This window comes from Rhineura floridana, chromosome 5 (genome assembly GCF_030035675.1).
Source record: "Rhineura floridana isolate rRhiFlo1 chromosome 5, rRhiFlo1.hap2, whole genome shotgun sequence".
In the NCBI taxonomy this organism is placed as follows: Eukaryota; Metazoa; Chordata; class Lepidosauria; order Squamata; family Rhineuridae; genus Rhineura; species Rhineura floridana.
The window spans coordinates 117077754-117096171 of NC_084484.1; the positions used below are offsets into that span (position 1 = coordinate 117077754).

The 18418-nt window shown below is 41.1% G+C and overlaps 1 protein-coding gene across 9 annotated transcripts in view; it reads right to left on the reverse strand.

The window, feature by feature from the left end:
• The window catches only part of ROBO1 (roundabout guidance receptor 1), a 1232929-nt gene that overhangs the window by 192855 nt on the left and 1021656 nt on the right, over positions 1-18418 (reverse strand). For all 9 annotated transcript variants that reach the window (XM_061627948.1, XM_061627952.1, XM_061627945.1 and 6 more), the window contains one exon: positions 2510-2667. In XM_061627948.1, coding sequence (XP_061483932.1) covers positions 2510-2667 — 158 coding nt within the window. The remainder of the gene's footprint in view (positions 1-2509; positions 2668-18418) is intronic.

Below are 18418 nucleotides of genomic sequence, written 5' to 3' on the forward strand. Positions count from 1 at the left end.
TAGCAAGCCAAGGTGGAGAAACACTTTAATTTATAAATTTGCTCTATTGTATCTTTAATGGGGAATGGATGGGGGACCTAGGTTTTTCAAGATAGTAAATGCTTCAAGTCCTACACTGTATTCATGCTTTTGTGGTAAACTCACACAGAATACACAGCCCAATATTCCATTTGACTTTGGTGCAATACAAAAAGAGCAGAGCATTCTCTGCTTGTACTTTTATCAGTTCCAAAGTGAGGGAAGGGAACCTAGCATGAGAAATAACTAACGGAACAGTTTTGTTGTCAGAACCTTAATATATTAATGTGCAAATGTAGAATTAATCAACTAAAAGTGTGAAGATTAATATATTAAAACATTTTAATTGGATTGCAGTCTTAAAATGAGAAGAATGCACATAATGTATGTACCTAACCACCTTTATCCAGCAGCCATAATAATCTGGATGTGTATAATCTGACCATTCTTTACTCTCGTTATATAAAGAATACATACTTATCTGTAACATCCCTTGATGTCAGAGCAATTCAGGTAGCTTAACTCCTTAGAGTAGTGATAGATTCCAACTCCTATGAGAGTCCCAGCGAAGCATAGTCCATGGTCTGGGAGGATGGTGTTTGGTAGCCCTGCGAAATCCACAGGTCCACAGGTTCCCCAACCCTAATGTACAGGACAACCCTATTTTTTTGTTTTGCACAATAGTAAATTACTTTTCTACTCCTCATACTAAAGTTTTGAATTTTACTCTAGCTTGGCATGGGAATATCAGAAGTGTTGGATTGGCTCCACTGCCATGCCCGCGCCACACCAAGCTCCCTGCACCTTGCCCATCCCCCCATTCCCCTCTCAATAAGTGGCAGTGATGCTCAGGGTCCGAAAGCCAGGCGTGCCCTACTGCCCCACCTTCACTACCCAATTGAGCACTACTGCCTAGGAGTAAGCTTCACTTAATCTAATGGCCCTACTTGTAGGTAAACTACAATAAGATTTGACATGTTATTGAAGATAATTCTTTCTGAACCTGCTAACCTTAAAGCCCTGATGATTTTTATAAATTCAGTCAGAAAATCCTGGATAGCACAAGCAGGTCAAGCTCTAAGAAAAAGTACCAAGATTTCCACTTTTTAAAAAAGGTCTAGTCTCCTAGTCTCTCTCATTTTAACATTATAACTGGTCCTTAAGATTCAAAAATCTGTCAATGAAGTCCCAATATTTCAGTTTCTAGTTTACTACAACTGCTTAAGTAGTACATATTTGCTCCAGATTCAATCCACTTAGGACCAAGAACAAAAATCTGTACAGAATATTAATAAATGTAGATAAATTCCAAACTTATGTTAATGACAGGCTGTACGAACATCATAAAACTGGATAAAGAATGAAGATTCGCTGCATGCATTTGGGCACAGTGCAGGATACCTTTTGCGACTGGCTTCCTCAAGCTTCAATTATTCTAAAAGTCTGAAAAGTTTATATAGTTTATCTAAATATTCATACTGCAACTGTGTTCCAACTGAATATCATTTTCAGTTGGCCAACTCACCCACACATACAATGTGATTTTCAGCTCCCATAGGTTGTGATATTACAGATACAATGAATACTTCTGATATTTGTTTCATGAACATTCATAATTGGAAATTGGTTCTAAATATGGCAATAGGTTAACTATGGATTTATGAAAAGTAAAGAAGCCATGACATGTACCCAATATTTCACAGTTAAGCTCATTTCACAGAACAGGGAAGAGCACAATAACTTGACACAATGCACAATAGCAAGCTGGACAGTCACTGTTTTAAATAAGGAATGATGAAGAGGAAAAGTCTGGAACCCTACTCAGTATTAAGCCATTTTCTTAAAAAAATATTTTTCTACAATGAAAGTATAAGCACATAAAAACTTCTTTTAAATAAATAAATACAACTATGTGATATCTTTGTGCCTTTGCATGTGATATGCTACTTGTTTTGGTCTCAGCATTTAGAAAATTCTAACTTTACAAAAATGAGTATCTGCTTTTGTGGTTAAGTGTACCAAATGCACCATTTAATTTAATTTTTAATGGTGAAAGAATTAAAAAATGATGCTGTACATCTTCAGTCTAAAATGGTACAATCCGTGTTAAGGTTCCTGCTTCTCTTTACTGTTTTGCTAACTTTTCTTATCACTTACCTCCATCAGCTGGGAAAACTTTAAAAGGGTAGAATGGGATTTTGCATCAGTATAAGACTTGGGAAGCTTGGGAGTGGATTCTTTTTAATTAAAAACCCTGGAATAGGGAGAAACTCTGCAGCCTCAGTTTTAGCATATATGTTGAGTATATTTGTTTTCCCTCTATATACTTGCAGGAATGGAGAACTCTCCAAAAGATGGGGTTTCTGCAACATCAAGAACCTAACTGCAGATACACTATTTATTTGCATGCATGTTCCATTTATCCTTTTTATATTGTGCACATATAAGTGTGCAATCATATTTTTAGGGTGTTTTCTTTTTACAAACTTACAGTAATTCTTTCATCTTTGTCATCCAGGGGGGAGCCATCTTTCTTCCATGAAATTGTAGGCTCAGGATGGCCTCTTGGAGGTTGGCATTCCATCACTGCTGGCTCACCTACTGCTACCATGACATCCGAAGGGTTTTGTCTGAAGTCATCACGCAGTACTGAAAAAGTGAACGAATGGGCAAGAAAAAACAAAACATGCATCAGTGATGAGGAAGCAGCATTAAACATCTGGCGCTTTGAATGCCAAGAATAATTTTGCTAAAGAGGGCAATAGATTTTTAATTCTCACAGAGGTTGAACTACAAATACTTCTTTCTATTTGGCACTATAAATAAACAGGTGTCATTTTCATCTATTATTGTTACTTGCAGCTCCTTACTCAGAAGTATTTGTTTCCTTGTCATTAAGCATGCATATTTGATTAAAACGCTATTAAATTCTCCTTACATTTATTCATTTATTTTAAGTTTACAATATGTATATACTGCCTGTTACATAAAACACATTTGGGTGTTTTGTACAAAAATAAAATGGAGTAATACAAATGTGCAGTACACTAAAAGAGCTCAATAAAGCACAATCAGTAGACAGAAACATAAAAACATTATGGCTGGTTGGCATCAGGAGTCATCAAATACCAAGGTTTTGGTCTGCCTGTAAGTCTAATTTGATTATTATGAAACATGATTAGATTTCCAACTATTGGGTGATATCCAATTACACAACACTCAGAGTTGTATGTTGTCATATTACTTGCATGGCTATGTACATGCTACTTGTTACTTTTTTATTTTATCACCTTGCTCTTTTCTGTCTTAACTTCTTGCTCAGTCTGCACAACTCACTACAGTAATATAAGACTTGCACTTAAATAAGGAAACAGTGAATTTTTTTTGTGATTACAATGTAGACAATTAGATTTCCCTTTAATATGTTTTAAAAATATTGGTTACTAAGGGGACCCTGCTCCCATGCTCGTTCCGCTTGCCAACCTCCCCACCAGATGCAGATTGATTCATTCTGCTCCAGGGACTCCCTTGCACTGTAAAGCATACACAAACATACAGACCAGCACACTGTCTCTTTATCCACATTGTCTCTTCCTCCCTCCCACCCCACAGTTCCATTTCTCACTACCCAACAACATATCTTCCTCTGCCCAAACCTAAATATCCTTCTTCCCTGCCTTCTATATCTGTCTCCGCCCAAGTACTTTGCAAAAGCCTGCAGTCATGAAGTGATGAGAGAAGCTATCCCATTGTTTTTCTCTCCCAGCCCCAATGCACAAAGAAAAGCCCCCATGGCTTGCAAAAGGGCCATGAAGTAGAGAGGTGGAGGGCACACACAAACACACACATTCTATTCAAAGAAAAACCATCTAGGGCAGCCTTTCCCAACTAGTGGGCCACCAGAAGTTGTTGGACCACAACTCCCATCAGCCTCAGCCAGCATTGCCAATGGTCAGGAAAGATGGTAATTGTGGTCCAACAACATCTGGTGGCCCACTAGTTGGGAAAGGCTGATCTAGGGCATGACCAAACACAGGGCTTTTTAGAATCTTGGAAACAGTAGTGTAGTGGCAAATTCAGAAGTGCTGGATCCCTTCATGTTAGTCACAGTCATACCTCCCTTTTTGCTGCTGGGTTGAGAATGAGATCCTTGCTGATGTTGTGCTAATGCCACAACAACAGATATCCCTAGCAGCCAATAAAAAAAATGGAGTGCCTTCAAGTCGATCCCATGGTAAGTGGTATTCAGAGGTGGTTTACCATTGCCTTCCTCTGAGGCTGAGAGGCAGTGAGTGGCCCAAGGTCACCCAGTGAGCTTCATGGCTGTGTGGGGATTCGAACCCTGGTCTCCCAGGTCATAGTCCAGCACCTTAACCACTAGGGTGCTATTAAAAGGGGAGAGCTACTGAGAAGAGTCTTCTCAGTGGCTGACTCATCTCCTTTCACTCTGGCTCCAATCAGCAGGAAAGGAAGCATGTTAGAAAACTTTTCTTAGTGGCTAACACACTCCTCTTTTATGCTGATTGTCTCACAGGATGCTGGAGAAATAGGGACCCTGCTGGGGCCCTGCTCCCCAAAAAAGTAAGGGTTCTAAAGCCCCCTGAGACCCTGGATGATGATACACCTGCTCGGAAACAGCCCTCACCCCTTTTTAGAACCTCAGGAAACAGTGTTATGACAATCTAGTGAAAATATAGTACAGAGATAAATCTAATTTTCCAAACTAAAGTTTATGGGGACACTTTTATTTTATTTTTATAACTTTATTATTATGGAGTTCCAGCCTTTCCTCTACCTGTAATTGCATCAACATTTAGTGGATGTGAAAAGTTGTCAAAGACAGACACACTACACAGGCCCAAGAGAGAAACATATCAGATGGCAAATGATCCTTTAGGCTGCAAAAGACAGTAGCCCCTCAATGCTTGAAGAACTACACCAGGTCAGAATTAGTATTGGAGCATGTGAGCTTTATCAAACATTCTGCAATTACCCCCCTCCATCAGATCCACAATAAATGGAATGCACACCCAAATGTGTATTTTATGCATTTTTATTACTGTATTCTTAATATTTAAGCTATTTTAATGTTGTATTTTATATTGTTGTGACCCACCCTGGGCCATTCTAGTGAAGGGCAGACAATAAATCTAATTAGTATTGTTGTTGTTGTTGTTTTAACTAGGAAAAAGAAAATACATAATGACAAATACAAAGCCAGCAAATAATACTTATTTATATTTTAAAGTCATTTATTTATTGCCTTCAGTGGTGCACGGGCTCCAGAAATAGGGGACAGAAATTTTATAAAAAATAGATACAAAGTGAATGTCCATAATAGTAAAGTGAGATAATTCTGTTCCTAAATGAAGGATAGTGAGATTCCAAGAACTTTTAGCAGCCCACAGAACAAACTTGGAAGGACCCAATACAGATGTATCAAAAAGTGTATACACACAAATGTTCAGAACAGGTTCTACTATTGGTACAAAAAGGAAAAAGAGTTCCTTCCCTCTGTTCGTGATACAGCACAGAAGGAGCCCATATGGATTCTTGGCATGTTGACCATTCATTTCAATGCTCTTGACAAGTAGCAGATTTTACAAGTTGCAGATTTCAGAACACTAAAAATCAAGTGTATAAAATTTAAAATATTTAACTGTACTGAATTCTATTTATGCCTCACCTATGTCAGTATGTAAAAACATGTTAGAAGGCAGACCTATCTATGTCTGAAGATGATTATTACAACTCTGTGAACAATGTATCCTCCCAAAAACCTGTAGTTATAAAAATGTGCAGGACTTTTGTAAAACTTTTCCTGTCATCAGCTCGTTTTGCTAAACTATGAAAAAACCCCAAGATAATATTTACTGCATAAGAAATCTGTGGTTACATCCAGAGCTGTTTGGAGTCAAGATACGAGCTGTTCTGAGAGTAAGACCAATTTTACTAAGTTAAGATTGTATCAGAAGTTTAAAGTGAACTAGTATTACAATAGAATTGTACCGCACCAATCTTAAGTCCCTTTCATGTCTGGAGAAGTTCATAAAACCTAAGATGAACACTTCTCAAACAGTATTTTATTATTATTATTATTTGCACCCTTGAAGCAACAAAGATCTTGTCCCGTCCAGAGCCGAAAGAATGAGGCTGGAGTGTGTGTGCAAGTAAATCTCGTTTTATTAGAGTAATGGATACATCAAAGGCATTGCGCTTCATAGGAAACCCTACGCTAACTCACTAGAGTCCCTAACTATACTCTAGACATGCTCTGCAGCGTGTGAAGGAAGTTGACTCAACGACCCCCCACTGGGAGCGGCAGGCTTATATAGGAAATGTTTTCGAACATAATCTCTGACTCCTTCGTAATTCCTGTCTTTGCCCTGTCCGTTTCTCACGGCGATGGGAACGAGGAGACAGGGGACGCGCATCCAACAGCTCATCTGAAGACACCTGCTCCCGAGCAACAGGCTCGAGGTCAGGGGGCGGTGCCACACTGGAATCCTCCTGGGAACTGCTTGGTAAAGGAGGAGCTGGCACTGACTCTGAAGCTTCCCCCCACAAGTCCTCTGCATCAACTGGGGGCAGTGCGCTCGGCTCCTCGGAAAGGGCATTACTCGTGGGAACTGGCTGGAGAGCAGGCTGCTCCCCTCCCGCACGCTCCTGCTCAGACACAACAATCCCCAACTCTACTTCTTCTGGCTGCGGAGGTGCCTGAAACTCATGCTTCCCCCCTTCCTGTCCCTTCTGAGTTGGCTGCAGCGCAACAGATCTTCAATACCATTCTAATAACAGCAAATTACTTGAGTAATATTTAGATTTGATAGGGTGATGTCTATTTTACAAGTGTATTACCTTGTCTGTAAATTGAGAAATTTTCACCAGTTTTCCAGGAGATCACAAAATGCCTTAAAAGAGCATCAAAGGGCTAAGGACAGATACAGCAAAACTTTTTTTTCCCATTTCCTATTAATTATTTTGGCTTTAACATTACATAATGAAAAGCTAACATAATGTAATTCATTAAAGATTACTGTAAAGATAGCAATTATGCAATCTTTTTGCGCTGTAAAAGAAATATGTAGTTTGGGATTGCCTCAGGCACTGGAAATTAAACATAACACTATACATTTAAGGATTGCTTCTCTTGCTGAAAAAGCTATTTTTCCCTTCTTGTCCTTTATACATTGAGTCTCAAAAGTAATCTGAGCATACATTTCCTTTTGGAAATGTATTAGTAGTATACTTCATCATCCAGTACAGTATGTTCTTTTAGTTATCAGCACGTGTCTCTCATTTGGCAAATTAAAAACTGTTTGGAAAGCAAGAAACTAAAATAAAAAAGAACAAGTGGGAGCTGCAACAAAATGTTCCAGTCTGGAGTCTGCTTAGGGCTTGTAAGGACTTCCATTAAATCAGATAAATCACATATGGTATATCAGATGGGAATGAATGAATGAATGAATGAATGAATGAATGAATATTTACATAATTTAGAGCTTAAACCAGTGGTGTGCTGGAGCCGGCTCGTACTGGCTCGCGAGAGCTGATTGTTAAATTTTTGGGAATTTTGGGAGCCAGATGTTAAACACAGTCATCATTAAAAATTAAATCTCTTCTCATGAGGACAGATCCTGCCTGTTGTTGACATTTGCGCAGGAGCAGTGTCACCCTAACTGAGGTATGCTCAGAGAGAGAGAGAGAGAGAGAGAGAGAGAGAGAGAGAGAGAGAGAGAGATTGGGCGGTCTCTCGGATCTGCCCCCTCAGCCGCAGGACGGTGTGACAGACCCACGGTGAGGGAAGTGGGGAGGAGGCGTCAGCAGCCGTTCGCTGTTGTTGTTGTTAGTGGTACATTGTGTCCGGGCCTCTCCAACCTCCCCCATCCCCTATTTCCCCTCATGTCAGGGGTCGGGAGCATCAAACGCTGCCTCCACCACTGCCCACCCCTGGCCACGGTCCCCTGTCCATCGCTTTGGAAGCAGGAGGAGTTGGGGCGATAGCCGCCATTGCCGGAGGGAGCTCCAAGGCGGCCATGAAAGGATGGACGCAGACGAGGTGACCATCCGCGAGCAGTACTTCCACAGCCAAGTATGGGAGTACATGGTGTGTAGTCGCCTGCGACGGTGGGCCCTTTCGGGGCAGGCACAGCCTCTTTCTTGCTCGCTCTCTTCATCTTCGTCAGCTCAAACATCTTGACCTGAATTTGCCCATTTATTATGTCGCTCACCCACTGCCCCCACCCTGAGAATGCCCACCGACACCACCCCCCAGGCTGGGAGAGGGTGTTGCGCTCTCGCTTATCGCGCCCTTACAAGCGGCGCCAAGTGCGGTTGTTTTGCACTCTGCGTTTTACACCAGCAGTTTTTAAAAAAACTTCCCTTGTCGTAAGTTGCATCCAGCAGGTCCCTCACCTTCCGCGGGTGCAATTCGCCTCAATGCCCCCGCTCCCCCAAACTTAAGAAAACTGGTTCACTTTTTTTGCTTATTTTGTGTACTTGCTCTTTGCAGTCACACGTGAGGCTGCAATCCAATACATACTTACCTGAGAGTAAGTCCCATTGAACACAATGGATCCTACTTCTGAGATGTTTATTGGATTGCAGCCATAGTGACAAAACCCAACCACCAATCACCTCCAAAGGTGCCTAAGGGGGACACCAAGCTGTCTTTACCTACTTCCCTTCCGGCACCTTACCGCCACAAAAAGGGGGACAAATCTCTATTTAGTCCCCTTTACCCCACTGCTGAGAAACACCTCTCACAGACACCTCTGCAGGTCTCCCCAGAAGATGTTGTTCCCTGCATCCATCAGGTGAACTCTATCAGCCCCGTAAATTTCAACCCACCTGTGCCTTATATCAGGGTGATGCAAAGCCAACCCCCCTATGTGCCAAAAGGGGCCAACGAAAGCTGTCCGTTGACCCTCTTGAGTGCTCTACCATCACCCCCAGAGACCCCCAAGCAACACCATATCCAGAGAGGGAGTATGTCTGACCAGATCAGACGACCAGAGGCCATTGCTGCCTCACAAACTGCATATCCTCACCTGCCTGCAAACTGAGGTCCTTGCCCTTAAGTAACTGAGGTCATTTCACCACATGTGGAACCATCCGCACCAAACCTTGCTGGGACCACATGGGTAGGAGCCCATGCCAGCTCATACTCTGTCGACCCAACCACTGAACCGTGGCCCACCGTCTGAGGCCCAGCTTCGAACCAACTTGAGTTTGTGCCCCCAAGGCCAGCCCATAAGATCATGCCATGGCTGCAGAGTAGGCTATGCATCTGCTCTGTCCCTATCCAGCAACCTCCAAGCCTGGAGCCTCAGGTATCCAAGAAACACTGTAACGCCCTCACAGGGCAGGTGTCCCATCTTGGAACAGTATAAATGATGGTGCGACCCTTGCACCACTGGTCTGCCTCAAAACTAACCTCGGACCACAGGAAGGCTCATTGGGAAGACCCAGCAACACCCTCCACCATCCAGAAGGCTCAAAATTAGTGTGGGGTCCGCTGTGTGCAACTGCTGAGCTTTGAAGGGTGACAACCACAGGGCACCCCTTGACTAACAATCCCACTAGCAGGTCAGGTGAGAGGGGATGAGGATCCGGGGTATGTGGATGTTTCCCTGTCCAGCCGGCCAGCACATGACATATTCTAAATTTGTCCTAATGATCCTGAAAGCCCTCTGCCCTGGCCGAAACCTCTCCAACTGATTCTGAGAAAGCGCATCACGACACTATTGCCAATACCCTGCACATACCATGCCCCCACAGTGAACATTAAAACATAGGCACCGGGGAACAAAGGAACAGACAAGGGCCCTAACCCTAGTGATTTGAGATATAAGGGAGTTACGAACCTGGCCCATGGTTATCACACCAAAGATGGACAGGAGAGTTTCAAATCCTCTGTGCCCCTAAGTCACCCTCCAACACACTGGGAAAGAGTTAATGAAAGGCGAAATCCCTAGTCAATCCCTCCTGAATCCAAGTCTGTGGTCAGCAACCATTGCACCCGGAAATCCCAAAGACAACCCCCAAAACCAAACACCCCGACGCATCTGAATGGACTTGCCATTCTACCTCCCGGAGCCAGTCCTCCCTCCAATGATGAAACACCATTGAAGCCCCGCAGGAAAGAGGGCCACACAGCCAGATCGGCGCATAAGGCAGCCATAACCCTGAACCTGTGGTAAGGCTGTAAAAACCCTGTCATAGCATCGTTAACCTGCCTTCAAAGACCCCCCAACTCCTGGAGGGCAGAAGGAAAACTTTCCTGGCCTCTGAAAACTCCAGGATCTTGATATGCAACAGTTCAGGCTTTTCCTTGAGCAGCCTGCAGCCCTGGGCCCCAGAATCAATCTTGATACCCAGGAAGGTTAACACTGGGGCAGGATCCTCCATTTTCCCAGTTGCCAAAGGACCCCCCCCCCAGTTACATATGTTTTCAAAGCAGAGGAGATAAATCCATTCTGCTGTCTTGATTTTGCTTAAGGGGAAAGTTTCTATCCAGGTAGGATAGTTGCTATCCATACTGGGTGCTCTTAACTGATAATGTGGGGACACTGCGTGGAAACCCTTCCCTCAAAGGTCCTCCGTACAAATGACACAAATAAGCCAAGCCACAGCACTTGATCTATCAACTCTATGTACTATAACAACAGGGTAACTTTGCTTTTCCTTGTCCTTCTACTAGTGCTTCCAAAGTATCTTTCTTTCCCTGAAAAAATAGTATTTTGACTACAGACACAAGATCACATCTCTGTATTCTGCAGTAATAGAGTGTAACCACTATCTTCACAATAATTAATAAAGCTTAAAATCACAGTACTACCTATAGGTATTCAATTCAAATATAAACAAAATCTATCCATTTGTAATCCTGATGGTTAGGTGTGAGGGGGTTAAAGGGCACAATGCAAATAACTCATATTATGTCAACTTGTGCACATTTTCGTGTTTTGATTATATTTTGTGTGATAAAAGAAAAGTGAACTGAGAAGATCAAGGTAACACTTCGCAGTTTGTATTTCATTTTCTTTTAAATTCCCTGTCACTATACATAAAGGATATTTGGGTGGAAGGAGGAGTGTATCCAATGAAGCAATTCCTGTTGAATTAAAGGCAATCATCTCAAGTTCTAGTAGAGACTTCTTTGGGTTTTTTTCCAGTGCGGATTTCTGAAATGATTATGATTATCTTGAAATGAAATGATTACCTTGGGTTCTACTACTAGTAGTAGTAGAGTGTGTGTGTGTGTGTGTGTGTAAGACAGACAGAGAGAGAGAGAAAGAGAGAGGTTCTTCCAATCCACTTTATCTGCACCATGCATAAATTTACACATCTCTATCATGTTCTCACTTACTTTTTTTCTAAGCTAAAAATGTCTAAACATTCAAATCTTTCCTCACAGAGAAGCTTCTTCAGTTTCTCAAACATCTTGGGCAAGGGCCATCACTCAGTGGTAAGCATCTGCTTCACATGAAAAAGGACCCAGGTTCAATACCTGGCACATCCAGATAGAGCTGGGATTGTCCCATTTGAAATTCTGGAGAGCCAACGTAAGTCAGTGTGGACAACAGTGAGCTAGACCATAAGAAGCTGACACCATACAAGGCAGCTTGCCATGTAGGCCCTTTCTGCATTTTTTCCAGTTCCAGTGATACCAGTTTTCAGGCACTGCAACGAGAATTTTACACACTATTCCAAATATGCTCATCCTTCAGAAGACATGATGGGGAGCCTGTGATCCTCCAGATATTGTTGGACTCCAACTCTCATCAGTTCCATCCAGCATGGTCAATGGTCAAGGATGATAGAGGGCCACATATTCCCCATCCCTGGTATAAAGGCATGACAATTTTTTCAGTTTTCTTTTCACTTCTTCTCCAAATAATGCCCAACATGGAATTCACCTTTTTCACTGCTGCTAAACACTGAGTCAAAGTTTGCATCAAGCTATCCACTCCAACAATAAGATATCTTTCTGGTCAGTTACTGTGAACAGCATTTGTTGTCCAACAACATCTGGAAGGCCACCAATTACTCACCCATAGTAATTAAACCAGAACTATCATTTGAAACTAAATGATAAAACTGCGGTTATCATACTATGGACACATAATGAGAAGCCATGATTCACTAGAAAAGACCATAATGCTGGGAAAAACAGAAGGGAGTAGAAAAAGAGGAAGACCAAACAAGAGATGGATTGATTCCATAAAGGAAGCCCCAGACCTGAACTTACAAGATCTGAACAGGGTGTTTTACCACATATGCTATTGGAGGTCGCTAATTCATAGGGCCACCATAAGTCATAATCGACTTGAAGGCACTTAACAACAACAACAAGTAAGATTCCCTTTTCATTGAAGAACTATCCATATTATATTGGATATTTTCTCTAGCCAAACGATTAAGCAATTTTAATATTATAAATTATATTACTATCTTTGTATATTGTTACTTTACTTTCTGAAATACATTCTCATCCTTCCATGTTTTTTTTAAGGTACTTTAGATCAATTAAAAATCATGAAGAGATATGACGTGAAAAATGTTCTTCATTAAAATTCTAGGTCACTCCCTAAACTCTTTGTTTTGAAAAGAAACAGATTGTAGTGAAGAGCCAGGTTTCCTCTGATAAAAATGTGGCAACATCAAGTTTCACAAAAAAAAAAGTACCCATAGCAAAACAAAACAAAACAATACACACACACACACAAGCAAAATCCACCAGCTATTGTTACTGTCACAGAATGGAAACTCTGGCAGTGCAGCTATTCCCACCATTCTGAAGGAGTTCATGACACAACTCCTTCCCATGCCATAGGGGAGCTGGAAGCAGCTCCAACACCAGAAAGGTAACACCAGAATGGTCTCTTGAGCATTTTAAACAGCATTACTTACAAGATTAAAAGAGTTTGATTTTATTTCTCTACTTTCATATCATGCAATACACCCTGGTAAAAATGCCTTTCCTTTGGACTTATTTAGGGTAGTTTACAACTACATTAAAACATTCATTCAAAATGTAAACTTCTGTAGAAATAAATAAATAATTCTCACAACTTAAAATATATCCAGAAACACAATGCTGAGAATCCATTCTAATATAATGTGAGTTCAAAACTGTTGGGCCACAGGATCAATTCCATCCACTGACAGATGCCATCTGGACCCCCTACCTCCAGCTCTTTTTCTTCTCCCATCCTCCTATTTTTGCAACAGCTCAGATGCAGGGATGAGAGTGAATAAACAAAGCTTCTTATTGTCATATCTTAACCCAGCCTTTCCCAACCAGTGTGCCTCCAGATGTTGTTGGACTACAACTCCCATCTTTCCTGACCATTGGCAATGCTGGCTGAGGCTGATGGGAGTTGTGGCCCAACAACATCTGGAGGCACACTGGTTGAAAAAGGCTGCCTTAACCTTATTAGCATTCCCATGCCTTCATCAGCAGAAAAAATAAAAGGAAGGTAGACAGACTGCACAGTGATAATGACAAAAAGCTACACATTGCAATCTCAATCTCCAGTCTTTATTGTTTGCCCTGGAGGAAAAGAAGAGATGAAAATGTGCAAAGAAGAAGAATTCCTCATTTCACATCACCATCATTACTAACTAGCCAACATTTTACTGGTCCAGTACAACTATATTCTGTGAGGCACCAAATACTAGTGTCTGAAAAAATAGAATTGACTAGTTTATTTCTGGTTCTACGTACGATCTGCCATGTTGAATCTGTTCCTGATCCATTTGACTATTTGCTTACTCCAGGGTTAATATTTGGCAATGAAAAGGTGCCAGTGTTAATGTGGCCCTTGCAAAATTTTATTAACTTGGCCTCAACAGTCATACATCTGGATGTGCCATTTTCCTATCAAAATGTTTCTATCAAAATTCCCATTGTTATCAAAAGCAAACACGTAATAGTTCTATCTGTATTTCTTGTTCCCCTTCTACTGCTATCTGAGATTAATTCATTTTGGACAGCTGCTGTGAACAGAACTGAAACATGATGCCATCTCTGAAGAAATTGTAGGTTAACAGGAACAAAAAGAACTTTTGAATGACTTCCTCAACTCAGTCTGTAAAGCCTACATTCAATAATTATCTCAGCCTCTGCTGTGATACTAAATATAATTGCAACAATTTACTTTTAAATTAAAAATTGTTAAAAGTTGATATAATAAACTCCTTTTCTTAAACATAAGGAACTCTTGATGGTTGGGAGAACTCCAGTACTACACCCTTCCATTATTATTATTTTAAGCATTTATATGATTTAGAGAAAATGGTTCAAACCTTTAATCACTTGTTTACAGTTGTTTAGTAAATCAATGCATTTTCTGAACACTGCAAATATCATGGGATAAGAAAAGACAAAAGCAAAAACAGAATTCATTGTTAAATATGAAACAAAACATGGTTATCAATGAAGATAGTGTGGACATTCCCTGGTTTCCTCCTTATTTTGAAGGTATTTGTATTCAAACAGTTGACCTGGGATAGCAGAGGTGAAGGACAGCACATTCTAGCCTTTGCCACAGACCAAGAGTGTAAAAAACACTGGGAAGCTGCTCTTGCTCCGCCTCCTACGACGAAAATCACGTCAAGGAAGAAACCAACCTGGTCCCATTCATTAGTCAAAGACCTGCAGAGGGCTTGTTTCCTCCCTCCCTGCCAGGACACTTATAAGAACTTTGTAGCCAAGAAAACATGTCTGAATTTGCATTTTCCTTCTCCCTCCTCAGTCCCTTTTCCTCCCACAAAAGAATCCCGGGAACTATAGTTTACCCTTCACAGAGTTACAATTTCTAACACCCTTAACAAACTACAGTTTCTAGGATCCTTTGGGGAGGATGAAAGGAAGCACTTTCTTCAGAGAGTGTGAATGAATGAATGAATGAATGAATGAAAAGAAATATGCACGAGTGTAAGGTTATTATTGGAATGAGATAATCACAATGATGACCAACATGCAGAGATACTAAACATATTTGGCTATAAACGTGTAGCAAAAAAAGAAGTGATCTGAGTTTTCCAAACACCCACAGAAATCTCTACAGTGAAATTGCACAATCAGACTTTTTCTTATTTCCAGGTACACAGAGTGCTATTCCATTTCAGATTACGGAATGCATGAATCCACTGAGCCAAGGAAAATATATTATCCTTTTTACAAAATTAATAGACAGCTAAATAACACAACACATAAAAAAATGTCTGTATACAGTATTGAATAGCATGGGATAGCTCCAATGTAGGAAAAGCAATCAAAATATTGAATGTGATTGAACTATTTCAACATACTACCTAGAATAATGATTCCAGATTACCCAAATTTATCCTACTTTAGAACATACAGAGTCTAGGGCCAAGCTTCTCACAAATGAGGTAGGTCTCTCTAGGATAGAGGTGGCTCATTTCCTGAGAATCACATAGCAACTGCTGGCTACCTGGATTCTTGCTAAGAAAAACAGACAAAGTAAAAGTAAAAACAGACAAAGTCTGATCCAACAAGGCACTTCTAATGTGTTAAACATGGTTGCACATTCAAGATCAATGAGTGTAGACTAGTTTTGTCTTAATGGTGAAAAACCATACATATACTCTCACTTTGTATATTTAACATCCCATGGGTTGTATTTAGTGGGGAATTCAACATACATAAACAATAAGCAAAATGTATTATTATATAAAGCTATAAAGGTTCATAACATTTTAATAGTTTAGTAGTCAACTGGAACCCTTTTTCTTCTTGCAGCTGTCTCCCTGACTATGCTGGTTTATTTGGAACTACTTGTACTCTAAACAACTGATAACACTGTGCTGAATATCTCGGTATCCCTAAGATGTAGAAAGAATTGCAGTAATCAAATGCGTAACTAAATTGCTTTGTTCATTAGCAGGAGTACTTAGCTCACTGTGAAAATGTACTTTCATGTGAAGTACTGAACACTGCCAAATTCATTAGAACACAAAATTCACTAGAACATGATGCAGAAAGTACAAAGTACTGTGCAAATGCCTGTGTAATACTGTCATGTCTATGTCATTCTGATGTGTTAAATCCTGATTGGTAGATGCTAAAGTCTTTGTCCTGAAATGTATAAAAAACCCAGGCAACCAGTGCCATAGGGCAGTTCTCCACTCACAAAGAGGGAGACTGACCAAGTGTACACTTGTCATCCAATAAAGGCCTACCTTTTTGCTCCAACCCTGTGTTCAAATTTTTTATTCAAGGACCCCCAGCAAAAGAACCCACAGGAGAAATACAAAATTCTCCAACATATTCAATGGTGACCCTCCACTGATGGAAGGCTCTTTGATCCAGATAAGAACATAAGAAGAGCCTGCTGGATCAGGCCAGTGGCCCATCTAGTCCAGCATCCTGTTCTCACAGTGGCCAACCAGGTGCCTGGGGGAAGCCCGCAAGCAGGACCCGAGTGCAAGAACACTCTCCCCTCCTGAGGCTTCCGGCAACTGGTTTTCAGAAGCATGCTGCCTCTGACTAGGGTGGCAGAGCACAGCCATCATGGCTAGTAGCCATTGATAGCCCTGTCCTCCATGAATTTGTCTAATCTTCTTTTAAAGCCGTCCAAGCTGGTGGCCATTACTGCATCTTGTGGGAGCAAATTCCATAGTTTAACTATGCGCTGAGTAAAGAAGTACTTCCTTTTGTCTGTCCTGAATCTTCCAACATTCAGCTTCTTTGAATGTCCACGAGTTCTAGTATTATGAGAGAGGGAGAAGAACTTTTCTCTATCCACTTTCTCAATGCCATGCATAATTTTATACACTTCTATCATGTCTCCTCTGACCCGCCTTTTCTCTAAACTAAAAAGACCCAAATGCTGCAACCTTTCCTCGTAAGGGAGTCGCTCCATCCCCTTGATCATTCTGGTTGCCCTCTTCTGAACCTTTTCCAACTCTAGAATATCCTTTTTGAGATGAGGCGACCAGAACTGTACACAGTATTCCAAATGCGGCCGCACCATAGATTTATACAACGGCATTATGATATCGGCTGTTTTATTTTCAATACCTTTCCTAATTATCGCTAGCATGGAATTTGGCTTTTTCACTGCTGCCGCACACTGGGTCGACATTTTCATCGTGCTGTCCACTACAACCCCGAGGTCTCTCTCCTGGTCGGTCACCGCCAGTTCAGACCCCATGAGCGTATATGTGAAATTAAGATTTTTTGCTCCAATATGCATAATTTTACACTTCTTTATATTGAATTGCATTTGCCATTTTTCTGCCCATTCACTCAGTTTGGAGAGGTCTTTTTGGAGCTCTTCGCAATCCCTTTTTGTTTTAACAACCCTGAACAATTTAGTGTCATCAGCAAACTTGGCCACTTCACTGCTCACTCTAGGTCATTAATGAACAAGTTGAAAAGTACAGGTCCCAATACCGATCCTTGAGGGACTCCACTTTCTACAGCCCTCCATTGGGAGAACTGTCCATTTATTCCTACTTTCTGCTTTCTGCTTCTTAACCAATTTCTTATCCACAAGAGGACCTCTCCTCTTATTCCATGACTGCTAAGCTTCCTCAGAAGCCTTTGGTGAGGTACCTTGTCAAACGCTTTTTGAAAGTCTAAGTACACTATGTCCACTGGATCACCTCTATCTATATGCTTGTTGAAACTCTCAAAGAATTCTAATAGGTTACTGAGACAGGACTTTCCCTTGCAGAAGCCATGCTGGCTCTGCTTCAGCAAGGCTTGTTCTTCTATGTGCTTAGTTAATCTAGCTTTAATCATACTTTCTACCAGTTTTCCAGGGACAGAAGTTAAGCTAACTGGCCTGTAATTTCCGGGATCCCCTCTGGATCCCTTTTTGAAGATTGGCGTTACATTTGCCACTTTCCAGTCCTCAGGCACGGAGGAAGACCCAAGGGACAAGTTACATATTTTAGTTAGCAGATCAGCAATTTCACCTTTGAGTTCTTTGAGAACTCTCGGGTGGATGCCATCCAGGCCCGGTGATTTGTCAGTTTTTATATTGTCCATTAAGCTTAGAACTTCCTCTCTCGTTACCACTATTTGTCTCAGTTCCTCAGAATCCCTTCCTGCAAATGTTAGTTCAGGTTCAGGGATCTGCCCTATATCTTCCACTGTGAAGACAGATGCAAAGAATTCATTTAGCTTCTCTGCAATCTCCTTATCGTTCTTTAGTACACCTTTGACTCCCTTATCATCCAAGGGTCCAATTGTCTCCCTAGATGGTCTCCTGCTTTGAATGTATTTATAGAATTTTTTGTTGTTGGTTTTTATGTTCTTAGCAATGTGCTCTTCAAATTCTTTTTTAGCATCCCTTATTGTCTTCTTGCATTTCTTTTGCCAGAGTTTGTGTTCTTTTTTATTTTCTTCATTTGGACA